The sequence below is a fragment of the Crinia signifera genome, chromosome 7 (genome assembly GCF_055691185.1).
Source record: "Crinia signifera chromosome 7, ASM5569118v1, whole genome shotgun sequence".
Classification (NCBI taxonomy): domain Eukaryota; kingdom Metazoa; phylum Chordata; class Amphibia; order Anura; family Myobatrachidae; genus Crinia; species Crinia signifera.
The window spans coordinates 169,669,409-169,688,190 of NC_139223.1; the positions used below are offsets into that span (position 1 = coordinate 169,669,409).

The window sequence follows — 18,782 nt, forward strand, 5'->3', positions numbered from 1 at the left end:
CTTTGAGACAGTAAACAGTTTAGTGGAATTTTCCAGACAACTCAGCATTAGGGTGTCACAAGATAGCTTAAATCCCACCCCAGTGATACAAGATGGACGACAAACGTGCTTACGCTTGTTACGCAGATCATGGTCTGAACCTAACTTTGGATTTTAAATCCTCCCCATTGGGGAGGATCATATATGAATATGTATGAATTTCTCCTTAAGACCCAACCTCTAAAGGGAAGGGCATGATTGTGTATTCCTATAAAGATGTATGCTTTGCCATTAAAAACTTTAGAGTATTAGAGGAAATAGACCATACTTGTCGTGTCATTACTCTTTTACTCTCCTGAATCGATTCAGCAACTGGTGCCAAGGGGTGATTGACAATAAAATCGAAGGTCATTATTACGATCCATCAGTATTATTTAAGAGGAGAAAGTTATTTAACCCTGTCAGGTCGGAAGACAGCAGGGAATTTCTGTGGAGAAAGGAGAGCCCAGTCAGGCAGTCTCTCCTCCTCCCCCTGCCTATTCTCACAGTGTTGTGGAAAGGCACAAAAAGAAACAAACAGTTCATGTTTCTTCAAGAGATGCCTGTTCAGGCAATAACATCTCTTTACCAGGTATTGCCTGCAGTAGGAATACCTGAGAGGTCTGTAACAGACCACCCTATCTTGCCCATGGCCGGCACATTTTCCTGCCTGTCACTGGCAGTATGCTCAACAACAAGCTCATAACAGGGACTAGTGCTCAGAAAAGGGACTAGTCACCACAGTACACAGTCCCCAGCTAACTCATACAGGGAGTGGCTTGGGAGTTGGAGGATGTAACAAGATCCAGTGAATCCTCTCACAGGGGTGAATATAGTGATTTGCAAATGACCTGAGTGGCATTGGCAAGTGAAATGCCCCATTTATGCTATACACAGCACTTCCCTGCCCTGAACAAGTGCTTGAGGTGTATTAATTCACCCAGCTGGCTTTTGCAGCCCCTCATTAAGGAGGACAGATTGTTCTCTGTAACACATGGGCATTCCTGAAATCCCTGCCCTGTTTGCCCTAGAGATTGACCCTGCTTTCTCAGCAAAAGTGGGGGAAAAAGTGCTGGAAAAAAAAGTCAAGTTCAAAGTAACTGACACTGTGGGCCAGTATTATTTGCCCTGGATAAGGCAGAGTAAGAAGGGTTCCAGCGAACTCCCTAGATTCCCTGCTTCCAAATGGCCCTATTGAAAGCTGTTAATAGAGCTACCCTGATGATTGGCCAGGCCTTTAATTCTATTTCAAATGCCCGCAGAACTGCCAGCAAGCAAGTGCAGATCTCAGTAATGTAGCTCCTGCATCAGTGGATGTCCCAAAACTAATTCTGATCTTTCAGTCCTGACTTCATACACAAGGTTAAGTTCTGCTAAAGTCCCCAGCCCTTCAAGGGGCCTGTTTGCTAGGAGGGTCATTCTGTTGGAGCCAGCAGTTTGAACCTATAGCAATGTGACAGCCACAGAGTGCTCAGAGGAGGCTTCTCCCAGACACAGGTCATGAGAGGTGAAGTGAATTTCATCCTAATAAAGACAGAGGATTCCTCCCTGTCTTTCCAGAGCATTGGCCTCCTGTAGGCGGACTACCATGTACAGGTGGGGGGAGGTGGCATGTTCCCCTTGTTCCTTTTCCTAACCAGATATGCTCCCATCCAGGGAACACTAGTTCTGGATGCTGGATGAATAATGTCCCTGTCCCATTAACAGGGCTAGATCGAGTCGGCAGACAATTGCAAATAGGTTGGGTCAGCTACCATTTCCCTGTAAGGAAACAGGACCGTTCATACAGGCCAGTACTGAATATATATGAAACCTTGGTCTTTCCATATGGAGGGTTTAGCAGATATACCCTTTAGGCTGGCACAAGCGACCATTGTATCTTAAGAGACATGAAGGAGGCCTTTAACATGATACTGGAACATCCAAATCATAGGGCGATTGTTAAGTTCCCTGTGGAGAGACGTTCCATACAACTGAACTGTTATGGATTTTGGACTGTCCAATGCCCCTTACATACTCATATGCATCATGAAGGCAGCAATTACGCACCTCAGACTGTAAAGGGTTTGCTGTTATTATCTACCTAGGTAATCTCCTGGTAGTGCATGCAGAACAATTGTCCCCCTTTTCTCCCAGGTATCTTATCCTGTTGCTCCTCTGACATCTAGGTTTCATAAGAACCTTGAGAAATTTGTATTAATACCTTCCCAATCTGTTGTCTTTCTGTGGTATTTGATAGATTCTTCTTTATCAATATCAGTTCCCTCAGACAAGTGGAACGTCATACAAGTCTGTTTCTCAGGTGCTCAGTTTTCACTGAGAGACTTGGCTGATAAGGAAAATGAGAGCCTCAGATCCTGGGTTTTCTCCACGTTCCTCTCATATGCAGACAATTCCAGAACCTCCTATCATCCCTTATTTGACAGGATTTGCACAGGACAGACAAAATGATACTATCTCCCACAGTCCACAGGGAGATTCACAGTTGGATAACATTTCCTCTTCTAGATATCCCCTACCTCCTACTCCAGACATAGTCATCACATCAGATGCATCCCTCATGGGCTGGGGGGCATTCACCCAGTGCAATACAGTAGGAGGGAAGTGGACCGCTTGAGATTCTAAAGCCCATATCAATCTCTTAGAGCGAAGAGCTGCCAGATTGGCTATATCCTCTATATTTCCCTCAGACCACGGGATAATTCAGTTAAGCTCTGTCTGGACAACAAAACCACTGTTTATCTAACTCAAAGGAATGAGAGGCACTTGATCTTGCATTCAATAAATGTCTGGAAGTGGGCAGTACAGCGGTCCATTCTGCTGTTTGCTACACGCATACAAGAAGAGTTAAATAAGCTAGCCATTTCCTTATACATAACCAGTCATACTGTGGGTTGAGCATCTCTCCAGTTCCTTTGGAGGTGTAGATTTAGATCCAACTGCTGCCATAACACACCAGAGATCTTTCTCAGAATTACAAAGACCTTGGGTCACCCACAGGTGGATACGTTTGCAACACCATTAAACGTACAAGTTCTGACATTCATATAGAAAATTCGGACTCAAGGGACTCTCCACATGGACGCTATGTCCTTTTTCGTGGGCTGACATTCCACTTCCATATGCCTTTTTCCCCCTGGCTCTGCGGTTGTGGGTCCTCCACAAAATTAAGACAGACGTGTCCAAAATACCCAAATATTTCTGGCATACTCTGTCTGGCCCTCCAGAGTTTTGTTCCCTTTATCACCTTTTTCACAAGGTTCCGGGCTTCCTCTAGGTTCATCTACAGACTGCTTCCAGGGCAGCACAGACCTACTGAAACATCTTCCACATTGCATGCGGATTGCAACATTACTTGGATGCAGACCATTCCCAACCTCTCGGCCTTTTCCACGCCTTGCCTGTTTTAGGCCTAGAATAAGATCCAGATATCAATCCATAACTGATGAATTTCTGGCCTTACAGTCCTCTAACCTTCCTTCTTCAGGCCCCCTTTTCAGAGTCTAGCTTAGACTTCCTTGCCACCACATTTGAAACAGGTTTGGCTTATGCCAAGATATGCTCATATGGTTTTACTCTAGCTCTCCTGATCCCAGGCCTCAGAGAATAAGATTACTTAAAGGATTCTTTCCAGCTAGACCACCATGTCTATGACATTCTACCTGGTGGGACATTAGTCCCTTTTTGTACTTCTTGGCCACTATACCACCATCTGCAGATATCTTTGGCCTTTCAAAGAAGTTAGCTTTACTGTTAGCCCCTGCCTTTGCAGCGAGAGGGGCTAAGTTTTCGTCAAACCACATATCTGAACCTTGGATGACCCCTACCCCAATGGGTTTTCTTATTATTCTACGGGGACACAAAAAACAAGTTCCATGCACACACCTCTGGTGGAATGTGATTTGGTCAGAGACCAATCAGATTCAGATCTTTGTATAGTTGATTGCCAATCCATTTACTTACCCCTCACAGTAATTGTAAGGAGAGACATCAAACAAACTTCTCTCTCACATGCTAGAATATTTTTCATCCTGCCAGACCTTTTTATGACCAGGGAGTGTATAGTTTCCACCATGCAGAGTTCTGGAATAGACATTCCACTTCAGAGGCCATCCCCTTCACTGTGACGCAGTAACTTCAATGGCTGCTAGAGGCTTACCATTACAGCCTGTATTGCAAGCTGCACATTGGTCATCCTCTTGGACTTTCTTTAGACATTACCGGAGGCCTTCCGGTACTCAAAGAATTGCGTTCCTTAGAGCAACCACCAGGTGTGTGGTAGTCTACCCACCAGCTGTTGCTAGGTGGCAAGCCTCCCGACGAACAAACACTAGTTTGCAGGAATCTATGATCTGCAAACTCTCTTTGTTCTAGGGAATAGGATTGCCACCTAGCAACAGCTCCCACCCTTCCCACCCAGTACCTTGCTAGGTCTGCTACTTGTACTCTCTAAGGTTCGGTTATATACCTAACTTATCCTTTGATTCAAGGCACTCCAAAGGCCTAGAAGAAGCAACAAGTGCAGCCACCTAAAGATCAGAAATGAATTCTTTCCTCTTCTCTGCTATACTCAGAAGTTTGCCTCAGTTTATAACATGCCTGGCTACAGTACAGCATGGCAGCTATTTCAGTTGTTGGTTGCTAGTCCAACCCAGTTTCATTCTTATAGTGTGTACACATGGTCTGATTTCCTTTCCGATGTTGACGATATAATCAACATCGGATCGGCATCGGATCGGATGCAGATCGCAAGGGTTTTAACCCTTGCGATCCCGATCCGATCCCGATGCGCGTTCACGTATCGGAAGCCAGAAAGTCTTGGCTGCCTTGTCTATATAGTGCAGATCTGCACTATATAGTCAAGATTGGATGCAAATCGGATGTGCCTTAAGATCCTATCCACGATCCGATCTGATCGGATCGTGGATAGGATCTTAAGGCACATCTGACATCTTAAGAAACAGACCGTAAAAGCTTGTAAAATAAAACTGAGATTACAAAAGAAAATAACACAAAATCGGAATGGGACAATATCTCTGAGTTGGATGCACAGATACAGAGTCTATACAGCGACTCTATTGCCAATCCATGGTACCGACACGCTGGGTGGACAGGGGGGGGGGAAGAACTACCTGTGGATGACTACTATTACGCGCAGATGGGGGACGGGCTGCTGTGTTTGAGGGAGGAAGCTTACTATCCATGGCAGGGCTGGATTAAGGTCTGTGGGGGCCCTGGACAACAAAATTGTGGGGGCACCCACAGACACCCTATAACCGCCGGTGCCTGCAATGCCTCCCCCCCCGAATCGCCCGTCCGCAGTACCTGTGTGCTGCTGCATCTTTAATTGATGACAGCCGGGCAGACTGTATGTGCGCTGCCCGGCTGTAGTCTCCGGCAGGAGAATCTGTATTTTCATACCTCCCGCTGGACTGCCAGGCAGCCAATCAGGAGCGGTGGCATTGATAGCCGGTGGTCCAGCAGGAGATCTGTGAAAATACAGATACTCCTGCCGGATACTTCAGCCGGGCAGCGAACATACAGTCTGCCCGGCTGTCAGCTACCTATGGGCGGGCGGGCGGACGTCCGGGCGGAGCACGGGGCGACAGGAGCCCCGGTGTGGGGGCCCTGTGTTTAATCCGCCACAGATCCACCTTGGTATGGTTTAACCATCGTATGTGGTAAATGTGGCCTGTCTGGGCACAACCAGAATGATTTTTTTTTATAAAAGTTGCCACAATCCCATTACTTTAGTTGGGAGATCGGGTGTGAAAAACAAGTGAATCGCCCCCTATACACCCTACCCGATGCTGTCTGTGGCCATTATAGTAAACCAGGCATGTCCAAACTGCGGCCCTCCAGCTGTTGTGAAACTACACATCCCAGCATGCCTTGCCAGTTTTAGCATTCCCTAATAGCAAAACTGTTTCAAGGCATGCTGGGATGTGTAGTTTCACAACAGCTGGAGGGCCATAGTTTGGACATGCCTGTAGTAAACTATATTGGCCACGGATCACCGATATGAAGTGTACACATTGAATGATATCGGTAAACAATATCGTTTACTGACGTCACTAGGAGCAGCTGAACATGCGGGTTGTTTGGCACGTTTGTTTGGCAAGTTGTGTACACACGGGCGATTTTAGCTCATATCGCTGGCAATATGGTCACCGAGCGACCATATTGCCAGTGATTTCATGTACTGTGGGAGATAAATCGCCGGGAGCGCACTCGCCACTGCATCCCCTGCCAGCTCTTTCGGGGGGGGGGGGGGGGGGGCAGCTTCTGCCGCATGTGTCCCCGGGAGCCCTCCTTCTCCACCACAGTGTCCGAAACAGGCAGGGAGGCTTCCATCTCCCTGCCTTGCGCCGTTCCCCCCAGCTCACTGCGGCATTCCCCGGGGTTGTTAAAAATCACGGTCAGGGGCAGCGAGCCCCTGCGGTGTTGAATAGGGTGAGAGGGAGGGCTGGCAGCTAATGCTCCAGCCCTCCGGAACGCAGCGAATGTAAAGATTAAAAGGATTGCACCCTAGAGAAATGCCACCATATTTGCCGAGTGTGGCCTTGGAATTGGGACAGACACTACCAGGACCGTTACCTTCACTATGTCACGTTCATAGAAGCACCAGCTGTAGAGTAACGGAGGCTAGGTGCTTTAACGTATGGGGGTTGCATCCACGACAGAAGGGAGTGAAACAAATAGGATAAAATAAATTTTGTTTAATAAAGATATTGCAAGACAATGATACTGATGGCACAAATGATATATGGCAGATTATGCAAATGTAAAAGTCAATAGTCCAATATGTCATTGCAGAATATGATGATGCTTGGTACTTGAAAGAATATTGTAATGTTGCTTGAAGAGTTGAAGAATAAACGAAGAAGAAAGGATTTGATTGGATGATTGAAGACTGGATGATTGGGTTGAAGATTGGATGATTTTATTGAGGATTGGATGGTTGGATTGAAGATTGGATGATGGGATTGAAGATTGGATTGAGGATTGGATGATGGGATTGAAGATTGGATTGAGGATTGGATGATTGGGGGTTAAAGATTGGATTGAGGATTGGGTTGAAGATTGGATGATTGGGTTGAGGCTTGGATGATGAAAGAATAATGAAGAAGACTTGTCCTTGCTGAATTGGATCGTGGCTGCAAACAGAGGTGACCGCGGGAAATAACCGTCCGGAATATGGAGCAAGGTAATACCCCTTTGGAGGGCTAACCTTGCTGGAACCGCATTGGCGGCAATGGAGTCCGTGGCACTTGAAGAAGCAGTAGACGATCAGCAGGGAGATTTCCTTGAAGACGCTCAGGAGTGTAGTGGGAACTACAGAGCCAGACCGGAGCAATGATGCATAGGGTTAGACATCTTTGTACTGACTGTAGGTCTCACCCGGACAGTCAGTACTTAACAGGTGGACTGTGCAGCGATAGGTCAGGCAATTGACAGGGGAGGCGGAGCCGCACAGGAGAGGCTGAGGATATACACATGGAACTCTCTACGTTCTAGCCTCTATGTACGGATCAGTAAGAACGGTTGCTTAGCGACAGTACGGGTAACACCCATGTGATATGGTCTGATATACACATGGAACTCTCCACGTTCTAGCCTCTATGTACAGATCAGTAAGAACGGTTGCTTAGCGACAGTACGGGTAACACCAATGTGTAATGGTCTGATATACACATGGAACTCTCTACGTTCTAGCCTCTATGTACAGAACAGTAAGAACCGTTGCTTAGCGACAGTAAGGGTAACGCCCATGTGTAATGTAAAATATAAAGAAATATAATCTCTGGCGCAAAAGAGGGCAGCGCTTAACCACACTGGGAGTTAACTTCCCAGTAAGAGTGAACAATAGAAAATAAATAAATGGGATAAAGCGCTCAACTGTTAGATACAGGGTATTATAGTCTTATGCTGGGTACACACCAGGACGACTAGGGCCCGATCCCCTCAATCTAGATCCAATTCCGACCAATTGGATGTAGATTGTGTGGTGATTGGGCCCTTTTCTGTCCTGGTGTGGACCGATACCGATCCGATGCGCGGTCCCGCGGGTCGGTCGGTCGTTATTGAGATCCTACCTGCTGCAGGTAGGATCTCAATGGCGACCATACTGCCGGGTGCAGGTCGCCATTGGATCGGACCCGCTCACGGTGCACATCGTGAGCAGGTCGTGCCCCCCCCGCGTCACCGTGAGCGGGTCGGACGAGACACTGACGACCCGCTCACGATGTGCATCGTGAGCGGGTCGTCCTGGTGTGTACCCTACATTACTGTTTGTTGAAAATGTCCAATGGTCTTACAATCCTAATAAACAGTTCAAAACATCCAACGGTAATTCTCAGGCTTTTATCTCCGTATAGGACATTGTGACCGGACGCCTGCCCTTATGCTCTGGCTACGCCCTTCGGGTCCACAGATAGCGGATCCTGGTCTCACGGGACCTGGCCAATAGGGGATTCCCTGTTACCGTCAGTAACCGCCTGTTACTGACTCCAACCCATAACGCAGTGGGCGGGGTTATCGCTGCCACCACCAGACTCCTCCTAAGTGGCGTCTGGAACCACGGATACCTCCTCAGGCCCAGCCACTGGCGCCTGAGTACTACCTGCGTCGACACGCTGCTCGCGTCGACTGATCCCCCACTGGTCACGGACAAGACCTCTGCGTTGGTAGCTGGCAGAGCGGAGACTCGGAGACGCTGGATGCTATGCCCAGAACAGCCGAAGCACGGAACTAGTGCAAATAATTCTGTTGATCGCAAGATGGGCAAAAGATGGTTTATTGCCAATGGATCTGAAAAGATCCCTTCTCCTTTCCGAGGTATACAGCATACAAGTGATGTTTACAGCATTCACATCAGGCAGATTGTACCAATACTTGGGCTCACAGCAGGGGCGGATTGGGAATTAAAACCAGCCCGGGAAATATCTTGAGGCAGCCCTGGGGGGGTCCTGTTGCGCGCCGTAGGCGCGTCCGATTTTTTTGGGGGGTGTGGCCTAGGACTATGGGGGTGTGGTCTATTTCAATGAGGCCACTGCCCATTTTCTGACGCTGTGGGGGCATGGCTAGTGGCTCTCTGAGCTGCTGGCTATGTCCCCAGCCCCTCAGGCTGCAAATGAGGTGCATGGGAGGGGAGACGCAGGGTGGCGTAGTATGCTGGGCGGGGAGATGCAAAGTGGCTGAGGACAAAGGGAGGGAGGACGTACGCAGGGTGGCATAGGATGCAGATTGTGAGGGGGACATGGTGGCACAGGATGCAGGGTAGGAGGGGGAATGCAGAGTGACAGAGGATGCAGGGAGCGGAGTCGCAAAGTGGTGGAGGATGCAGGGAGGGGAGATGCAGAGTGGCGTTGGTTGCATGGTGGCAGAGGATACAGGGAGGGGGGACGCAGGGTGGCATCGGATGTAGGGTGACAGAGGGGAGATGCAGAGTGGCATAGGATGTGGGGTGGCGAAGGATTTAGGTAGGGAGGGGGGAAGCAGGGTGGCATATATATATATATATATATATATACACATATATATATATATATATATGTGTATATATATATATATCTTTAGTGGAGCAAAAGCCGACGTTTCGGGGTCTGCAAACCCCTTTATCAAGGTGCAAAAAGTGTAGTGAATAAAACATACCTTATATAGCTGTGCGGTGGTGTGCGCAGGGAGTCCCGGTCTCGCCAGACAGGGATTGGCGCTGGTTGCGTCTTGTATGTGATGTTTGCCAGCGCTCCAGGACAGGGATCCCTGGTGAAAGAGGGTATCATAGGTTACAATCTGTGCACTTGCAGTAGTGAAAGTGACATCGATAAAAAAGACTTTAGTGAGGGTAGGAAGCTGCGTAAAAAAGGCAGCTAAGTTGAATGTAATCGGTGACTGAGTGACAACGTGATCTAGGCGGATGGGCAATATAGAAATGCATGGATCCAGGACTCATGGAAATAAAGTACACATAATTGACAATACTGTAAATGAAATTGTAAATAAGGCTGGATGAGGAGGTGTTGGACTCAAGGGTGTCTCAACAATTTTATATATATATATATATATATATATACATACATACATACATACATACACACACACACACACACACACACACACACACACACACACACAGGGGCGTAACTAGAACTTTGTGGACCCCATACAAAAATGTATAATGCCCCCCCCCCCAACTACCAGTGCGCACCAGTAGTGCAAACAGTAAAAATGTGCACCTCCAATAGATATTTTAAAAATAAAGAACGCACACATTCTAAAAAAAAAGGTGTGTCCCTCACACATTATACGACACACAGCAAAGCCCCTTACACATTATGCGACACACAGCAAAGCCCATCACACGTTATGCAACACACCGCAAAGCCCATTACCCGTTATGCGACACACCGCAAAGCCCATTACCCGTTACGCAACACACCGCAAAGCCCATTACCCGTTATGCGACATACCGCAATGCCCATTTCACATTATGTGACACACCGTAATGCCCATTACATGTTATGCGACACACCGCAAAGCCCATTACACGTTATGCGACACACCGCAAAGCCCATTACACGTTATGCGACACACCGCAAAGCCCATTACACGTTATGGCAGGGGTATCTGCGGCAGCCGGCTGTGGTGGGGGGTATCTGCAGCAGTCAGCAGGGGGAGAGGTATGGAGGGGTATCTGCGGCAGCCGACAGGGGGCATCAGCGGCAGCTGGTGGGGGGCTGTGCCTCTCTGGACACTGTCACCTCCGCGCACGTCACTGACAGGAGTCTTCTCTTGGCGCACACTGCCGTGCCAAAGGTCAGACTCCCTCCTCCCTCGTAGCAGGCAGCATGGGGGCATCTGGTCCCGATGTATGCGGCTGCTTCTCTTTGACTCGGGGGCCTGCCTCGCACCCCAGCTCTCCTCTGTCTACGTCTCTCCCGCAAGCAGATCAGCCTTCCTACAGGCTCCCGTGGCACTCTGAATAAAAATAGTAAGCATGGTGCAGGGGTGTGCCTGCTGTCCATCGGGCGCCCCCAGCCGCCGGGCCCCATAGCAGCTGCACCACCTGCACCCATGGTAGTTCCGCCACTGAATATATATCTATATCTATACACACACACACACACATATATATATACACACACATATATATATATATATATACACATATATCTCCTATATATTTGGCTACATCTGTCACTCAAAGTGGGTGTCTGTGTCTATAACGCTCTGTTCCTGGACTTTCCTCTTAATGTGTGATTGCCTTCATCTGTGCTGAACACCTTTCTGAGAAATTAACCTGTTTAAAACAGGTGATGGCAATCATACATTAAGGGGAAGTCTAGAAACAGAGCATTGTGTCCCTCCTGGAGAGGGTCATGTTGGGAGGTATGTGACAGAGAACCAGCCCAGTGAGCCCACAGACAGTGCCAGACACCCACTGCCTTCCCATGTTGCCCAGCACTGCTACTCCACAGCCACCAGGTGAGCGCCCCCCTCCCGCGATTTGCGGCAAAACCTCCCCCCCCCGCGCCCCCCCCCTCCCGCGATTCGCGGCAACACCCGCGACCCCCCCTACCGCGATTCGCAGCAAAAACACCCCCGCTACCCCCCCTCCCGCGATTCGCTGCAAAAAGAACCCCCCACGACCCCTCCCGCAATTCGCGGCATAACCACCACCCCGCGTCCCCCCCTCCCGCGAATCGCGGCAAACCCTCCCCCGTGACCCCCCCCCCCCCCGATTCGCGGAAAAAACACCCCCCCCCCGCGACCTCCCTCCCGCGATTCGCGGCAAAAAGAACCCCCCCGCGACCCCCCTCCCGCGATTCGCGGCACCACCCCCCCCCCCCCCCCCGCAATTCGCAGCAGCCCAGGATTAAATGGCACATGCAAAACACTGACATGGCTATGGTCGACAATGAAAAAGGTTGACATGAGTTTTTGAAGATTTATTTTTAATTTTTTCATATTCATTGTCATGTGTCGACATGGACACCAATGAAGTGGCACACTTATGTCAACATTTACATGTGTTGACCTTTCTGTGTTGATTTTTTCTTGTGGCGATTCGCGTCACACCCCCCCGCAACCCCCCTCCCGCGATTCGCGGCACCCCCCGTGACCCCCCACCTCCCGCAATTCGCGGCAACCCCCACCGGAACCCCTGTGAACCCCGCCCTCCCGCGATTCGCGGCACCCACCCCCGCGACCCCCCCTCCCGCAATTCGCGGCACCCCCCCGTGATTCGCGGCAGCTCCAGAATTAAATTGCACATGGAAAACACTGACATGGCTATGGTCGACAATGAAAAAGGTTGACATGAGTTTTTGAAGTTTTTTTGTCATTTTTTGAATATTTTCATATTCATTCTCATGTGTCGACATGAACACCAATGAAGTGCCACACTTATGTCAACATTTACATGTGTTGACCTTTCTGTGTTGATTTTTTCTTGTGGCGATTCGCGTCACACCCCCCGCAACCCCCCCTCCGGCGATTCGCGGCACCCCGGCACCCCCCCGCGACCCCCCCCTCCGCAATTCGCGGCAACCCCCCACCGGAACCCCCATGAACCCCGCTCTCCCGCGATTCGCGGCACCCACCCCCTGCAACCCCCCCCTCCCGCAAATCGCGGCACCCCCCCCGCGATTCGCGGCAGCCCCAGGATTAAATGGCACATGCAAAACACTGGCACGGCTATGGTCGACAATGAAAAAGGTTGACATGAGTTTTTGAAGATTTATTTCATTTTTGAATGTTTTCATATTCATTGTCATGTGTCAACATGGACACCAATGAAGTGGCACACTTATGTCAACATTTACATGTGTTGACCTTTCTGTGTTGATTTTTCTTGTGGCGATTCGCGTCACACCCCCCCGCAACCCCCCCTCCCGCGATTCGCGGCACCCCCCGTGACCCCCCACCTCCCGCAATTCGCGGCAATCCCCCACCGGAACCCCTGTGAACCCCGCCCTCCGCGATTCGCGGCACCCAACCCCGCGACCCCCCCTCCCGCAATTCGCGGCACCCCCCGTGATTCGCGGCAGCTCCAGAATTAAATTGCACATGGAAAACACTGACATGGCTATGGTCGACAATGAAAAGGTTGACATGAGTTTTTGAAGTTTTTTTTTTTTCATTTTTTGAATATTTTCATATTCATTCTCATGTGTCGACATGAACACCAATGAAGTGCCACACTTATGTCAACATTTACATGTGTTGACCTTTCTGTGTTGATTTTTTCTTGTGGCGATTTGCGTCACACCCACCCCCCCCCCCACAACCCCCACTCCCGCGATTCACGGCACACACACACACACCTCCCCCGCGATTCTCGGCACCCCACCCCGTGACCCCCCTCCCGTGATTCACGGCACACCCCCGCGACCCCCCCTCCCATGATTCGCCGCAACCCCCGCCCCGTAACCCCCCTCCCGTGATTCGCGGCACCCACCCCCGCGACCCCCCCTCCCGCAATTCGCGGCACCCCCCGCGATTCGCGGCAGCTCCAGAATTACATTGCACATGGAAAACACTGACATGGCTATGGTCGACAATGAAAAGGTTGACATGAGTTTTTGAAGTTTTTTTTTTCATTTTTTGAATGTTTTCATATTCATTCTCATGTGTCGACATGGACACCAATTAAGTGCCACACTTATGTCAACATTTACATGTGTTGACCTTTCTGTGTTGATTTTTTCTTGTGGCGATTCACGTCACACCCCCCCCCACCCCCCCCCCCCCCCGCAACCCCCACTCCCGCGATTCTCGGCACCCCACCCCGTGACCCCCCCTCCCGTGATTCATGGCACACCCCCCGCGACCCCCCTACCATGATTCGCCGCAACCCCCGCCCCCGTAACCCCCTCCCTCCCGCGATTTGCGGCAACCCACCCCGCGACCCCCCTCCCGCGATTCTCTGCAATCCCTCCCCTCCCGCGATTCGCAGCATCCACCCCCCCACAACCCCCCCTCCTGCAATTCGCGGCACCCCCCGCGACCCCCCCTCCTGCATTCGCGGCACCCTCCGCGACCCCCCCTCCCGCGATTTTGCGGACACCTAAGTTGCAATACAGGGCATCTTTCATACAATTCTAACCATATTTCTCATATACAAACGTTCACAAATTAAGGGGGCGCAGCCCCTTACGACGGTGTGAAGAGCGCCCGTAGGGCGCGATGAATCACCTAGTATATATATATATACACACATATAATATATATATATATATATATATAACATATCTATATATATATATATATATATATATATATATATATATACACACACATATATATATACACACACAAACATATATATATATATATATATATATATACATATACACACACATATATATATATATATATATATATATATATATACACATACATATATATATCTATAGTCTTAGTGTATTAATTATACGGTACCTGGATAGATCCTGGTTAAGTGCCTCAGCCGCAGCCAGCGTGCCATCAGCACGTCATCTGATCCCTGTGTGCTGCTGCTTGCTGGGGATCAGATCGTGAGCTCACAGGGGGCAGCCGCCAGCCATCCTCAGGACCGCGGGAGCAGCTGCGTGCGGCCGCGCATGCGCACCAGCCCTCCCGCGGCCATTTTTACTTTGGTGTGAGCTGAGGCTGGCGGCGGCCATCTTTGAATTGGGGAAGAAGCTGCGGCCGCGGCCGCTGACCGCGGAGGTGACGGTCTATGCGGTCCGCGGCCCAGCAAGGTGTTGTGCGGCCCCTTTATACTTGTAATGGGCGCGGCCCACCGGGATATGGCCCGGTTTCCCGGTGGGCCAATCCGCCCCTGGCTCACAGGCCCTGCTTATAAAGACAGAAAACACACTGGCATTGTCAGATCCTCCCACATACATTTACGATTTGCATCTCATTTCCTTATCGCAGGAATTCCTTCCTTAAGTAATTTTCAAAGTGCATTTTCACATTTAAAATACATTTAAATTACACTTTATACATCATACAGAGCCGGTGCTCAGCAGACGCTTCTGACACCACATAACACTGCAGCGGTGGACCCTCAGTCCCAGCTCAGTGATTCACATATATTAATACATTTAAAATATCTTTATTTAACCCATTGCAGCCCAGCTGCAGGCTACAACTTACATCAGCACTGCAGAAGGGGTCCTGTCCCATCTCAGTGCTACTCATACAGTTTAAAACATGTCAACTGCCCTTGTTCTGAATAACGGCAAAGCACGGAGAGTTAACCCCTTCATTGCTGTAGCCGCCATTAACCCCGTGTGCTGGGCTCTCCGGCCACAGACATGAAAAATAAAAATATAAACAAACAATGTGTTGTTTTGTCTGGTACAGTCTAGTAATATTGGTATTCCCCAGGGATGGAAAATCCTGTATATATTTTCTCCTTTTCCCACTAGTGCCTGTTCCAACGGATAACTTGTATAGGTTCACCACGTGTCCCCCAGTCAATAATGTTCTTACATGTATGCTTACATGTAATCTACACACATCCAGGTTTCTTTCAATACAGTTGTGCGTACTTGTATGCTTACTTTCACAGTGCTTGACTCCTCCTATCATGGTTTCTTTAGATGGACATCTTAGACACGATAATGGTCCAAAAAATATTTTATTGGTAAAAAAGTGTTTTCTTTTTCCTCATATAAAATACAACAGTCCACAAAATAAAATAGAAACCCGGACCACACCCACTGGTACTTTCACTAGGAGATTACCTGATGTTATTTAGAGGCCTCGAGAAGCTCACCCGTTCCAGTAGGAGGTAGAATTGTATTTAGAAGGGGAAAGGGATTGGGAGTTGTTTCTGCACCAGATATATACAAGTTTGTTATGATAATCCCCAGATATTAGTTACTGGGTTAATTTACAGTAAAGCTAACGTTGGGGGTGCTGCCAAAGACAATAGGTAAGTACGAAGGAAGGACAGAGAAAAGGATTGTCTTTTTTCCTGGCGCACTTTTAAAGAGAAGAAAAAGAATACATAAAATTTAACTTTTATTTTTATATTATTAAAACCGTTTAAGTGAAATATTAAACCACACAATTGAACTTTAAAAACATTGAACAGTAAAATAAAATGAGAAGCACGTGTTGTATAAGTTGATGTGTTGCTCTAGTGTACAGTGCTCTAATGGTATTTGGCGGAAATGTTACAATTGCTGTCAGGACAGTTTCTTACAAAGTAACACTCTTAATGTAATGGTGTTCTATGTAATTTTTATGTCATACCACTCTCTTAGTAAATACTAAAGAGAGTAATTCCCTCCGTTAGCTATTAGCGACAGTACAGGTAACACCAATGTGTAATGGTCTGATATACACATGGAACGCTTTACATTCTACCCTCTATGCATGGAGCAGTAAGAACGGTTGCTTAGCGACAGTACAGGTAACACCAATGTGTAATGGTCTGATGTACACATGGAACTCTCTACGTTCTAGCCTCTATGTACAGATCAGTAAGAACGGTTGCTTAGCAACAGTACAGGTAACACCAATGTGTAATGGTCTGATATACACATGGAACTCTCTACGTTCTAACCTCTATGTACGGAAAAGTAAGAACAGTTTCTTAGCGACAGTACGGGTAACGCCCATGTGTAATGGTCTGATATACACATGGAACTCTCTACGTTCTACCCTCTATGTATGGATCAGTAAGAACGGTTGCTTAGCGACAGTACAGGTAACACCAATGTGTAAATCTGTAATGGTCTGATATGGAACTCTCCACGTTCTAGCCTCTATGTATGGATCAGTAAGAACGGTTGCTTTGCGACAGTACGGGTAACGCCCATGTGTAACGGTCTGATATACACATGGAACTCTCCACGTTCTAGCCTCTATGTACGGATCAGTGAGAACGGTTGCTTAGCGACAGTACAGGTAACACCAATGTGTAATGGTCTGATATACACATGAAACGCTTTACGTTCTACCCTCTATGTATGGATCAGTAAGAACGGTTGCTTAGCGACAGTACAGGTAACACCAATGTGTAATGGTCTTATATACACATGGAACTCTCTACGTTCTAGCCTCTATGTACGGATCAGTAAGAACGGTTGCTTAGCAACAGTACAGGTAACACCAATGTGTAATGGTCTGATATACACATGGAACTCTCTACGTTCTAGCCTCTATGTACGGAACAGTAAGAACAGTTGCTTAGCAACAGTATGGGTAACACCAATGTGTAATGGTCTGATATACACAGGAACTCTCTAAGTTCTAGCCTCTATGTATGGAACAGTAAGAACGGTTGCTTAGCAACAGTACGGGTAACACCAATGTGTAATGGTCTGATATACACATGGAACTCTCTACGTTCTAGCCTCTATGTACGGATCAGTAAGAACGGTTGCTTAGCGACAGTATGGGTTACGCCCATGTGTAATGGTCTGATATACACATGGAACGCTCTACGTTCTAGCCTCTATGTACGGATCAGTAAGAATGGTTGCTTAGCGACAGTACAGGTAACACCAATGTGTAATGGTCTGATATGGAACTCTCCACGTTCTAGCCTCTATGTACGGAACAGTAAGAACGGTTGCTTAGCGACAGTACAGGTAACACCAATGTGTAATGGTCTGATACGGAACTCTCTACGTTCTAGCCTCTATGTACGGATCAGTAAGAACGGTTGCTTAGCGACAGTACGGGTGATGCCCATGTGTAATGGTCTGATATACACATGGAACTCTCTACGTTCTAGCCTCTATGTACAGATCAGTGAGAACGGTTGCTTAGCGACAGTATGGGTAACGCCCATGTGTAATGGTCTGATATAGAACTCCCTACGTTCTAGCCTCTATGTACGGATCAGTAAGAACGGTTGCTTAGCGACAGTACGGGTAACACCAATGTGTAATGGTCTGGATATACACAAGGAACTCTCTACGTTCTAGCCTCTATGTACGGATCAGTAAGAACCGTTGCTTAGCAACAGTACAGGTAACGCCAATGTGTAATGGTCTGATATACACATGGAACTCTCTATGTTCTAGCTTCTATGTACGGATCAGTGAGAACGGTTGCTTAGCGACAGTACAGGTAACACCAATGTGTAATGGTCTGATATGGAACTCTCTACGTTCTAGCCTCTATGTACAGAAATGTAAGAACGGTTGCTTAGCGACAGTACGGGAAACGGCAATGTGTAATGGTCAGATATGGAACTCTCTACGTTCTAACCTCTATGTACGGATCAGTAAGAACGGTTGCTTAGCGACAGTACAGGTAACACCAATGTGTAATGGTCAGATATGGAACTCTCTACGTTCTAACCTCTATGTACGGATCAGTAAGAACGGTTGCTTAGCGACAGTACGGGTAACGGCAATGTGTAATGGTCTGATATACACATGGAACTCTCTACGTTCTAGCCTCTATGTACGGAACAGTAAGAACGGTTACTTAGTGACAGTACGGGTAACACCAATGTGTAATGGTCTGATATACACATGGAACGCTTTAAATTCTAGCCTCTATGTACGGATCAGTAAGAACGGTTGCTTAGCGACAGTACGGGTAACACCAATCTGTAATGCCACCCTCTCAGAGATGCCCTGTGCTCATGTCTATAACAGTGCAGCCTCACCGATGATGGAGTAAATGACCAGTACGACTGGTGGCACTTTCTATGTAGACTGGGCCTGGAAATGTGCAAATAACCTGTTCTCAGCAGCAACAGTATTAAAAGGATTGCACCCTAGAGAAATGCCGAGTGTGGCCTT

General features: G+C 48.1%; 1 protein-coding gene across 5 annotated transcripts in view; it reads right to left on the bottom strand.

Annotated features, from left to right (window-relative positions):
• The window catches only part of PARP14 (poly(ADP-ribose) polymerase family member 14), a 90,251-nt gene that overhangs the window by 27,602 nt on the left and 43,867 nt on the right, over positions 1-18,782 (bottom strand). For 3 of the 5 annotated variants that reach the window (XM_083154314.1, XM_083154313.1, XM_083154316.1), the window contains exon 10: positions 9,673-9,783. The exons of 1 other annotated variant lie outside the window; for it this stretch is intronic. In XM_083154314.1, the coding sequence (XP_083010440.1) occupies positions 9,673-9,783 (111 nt within the window). Of the gene's footprint in view, positions 1-6,755; positions 7,354-9,672; positions 9,784-18,782 lie in introns of those variants that run through there. One more of the 5 variants, XM_083154317.1, reaches the window with a different exon arrangement.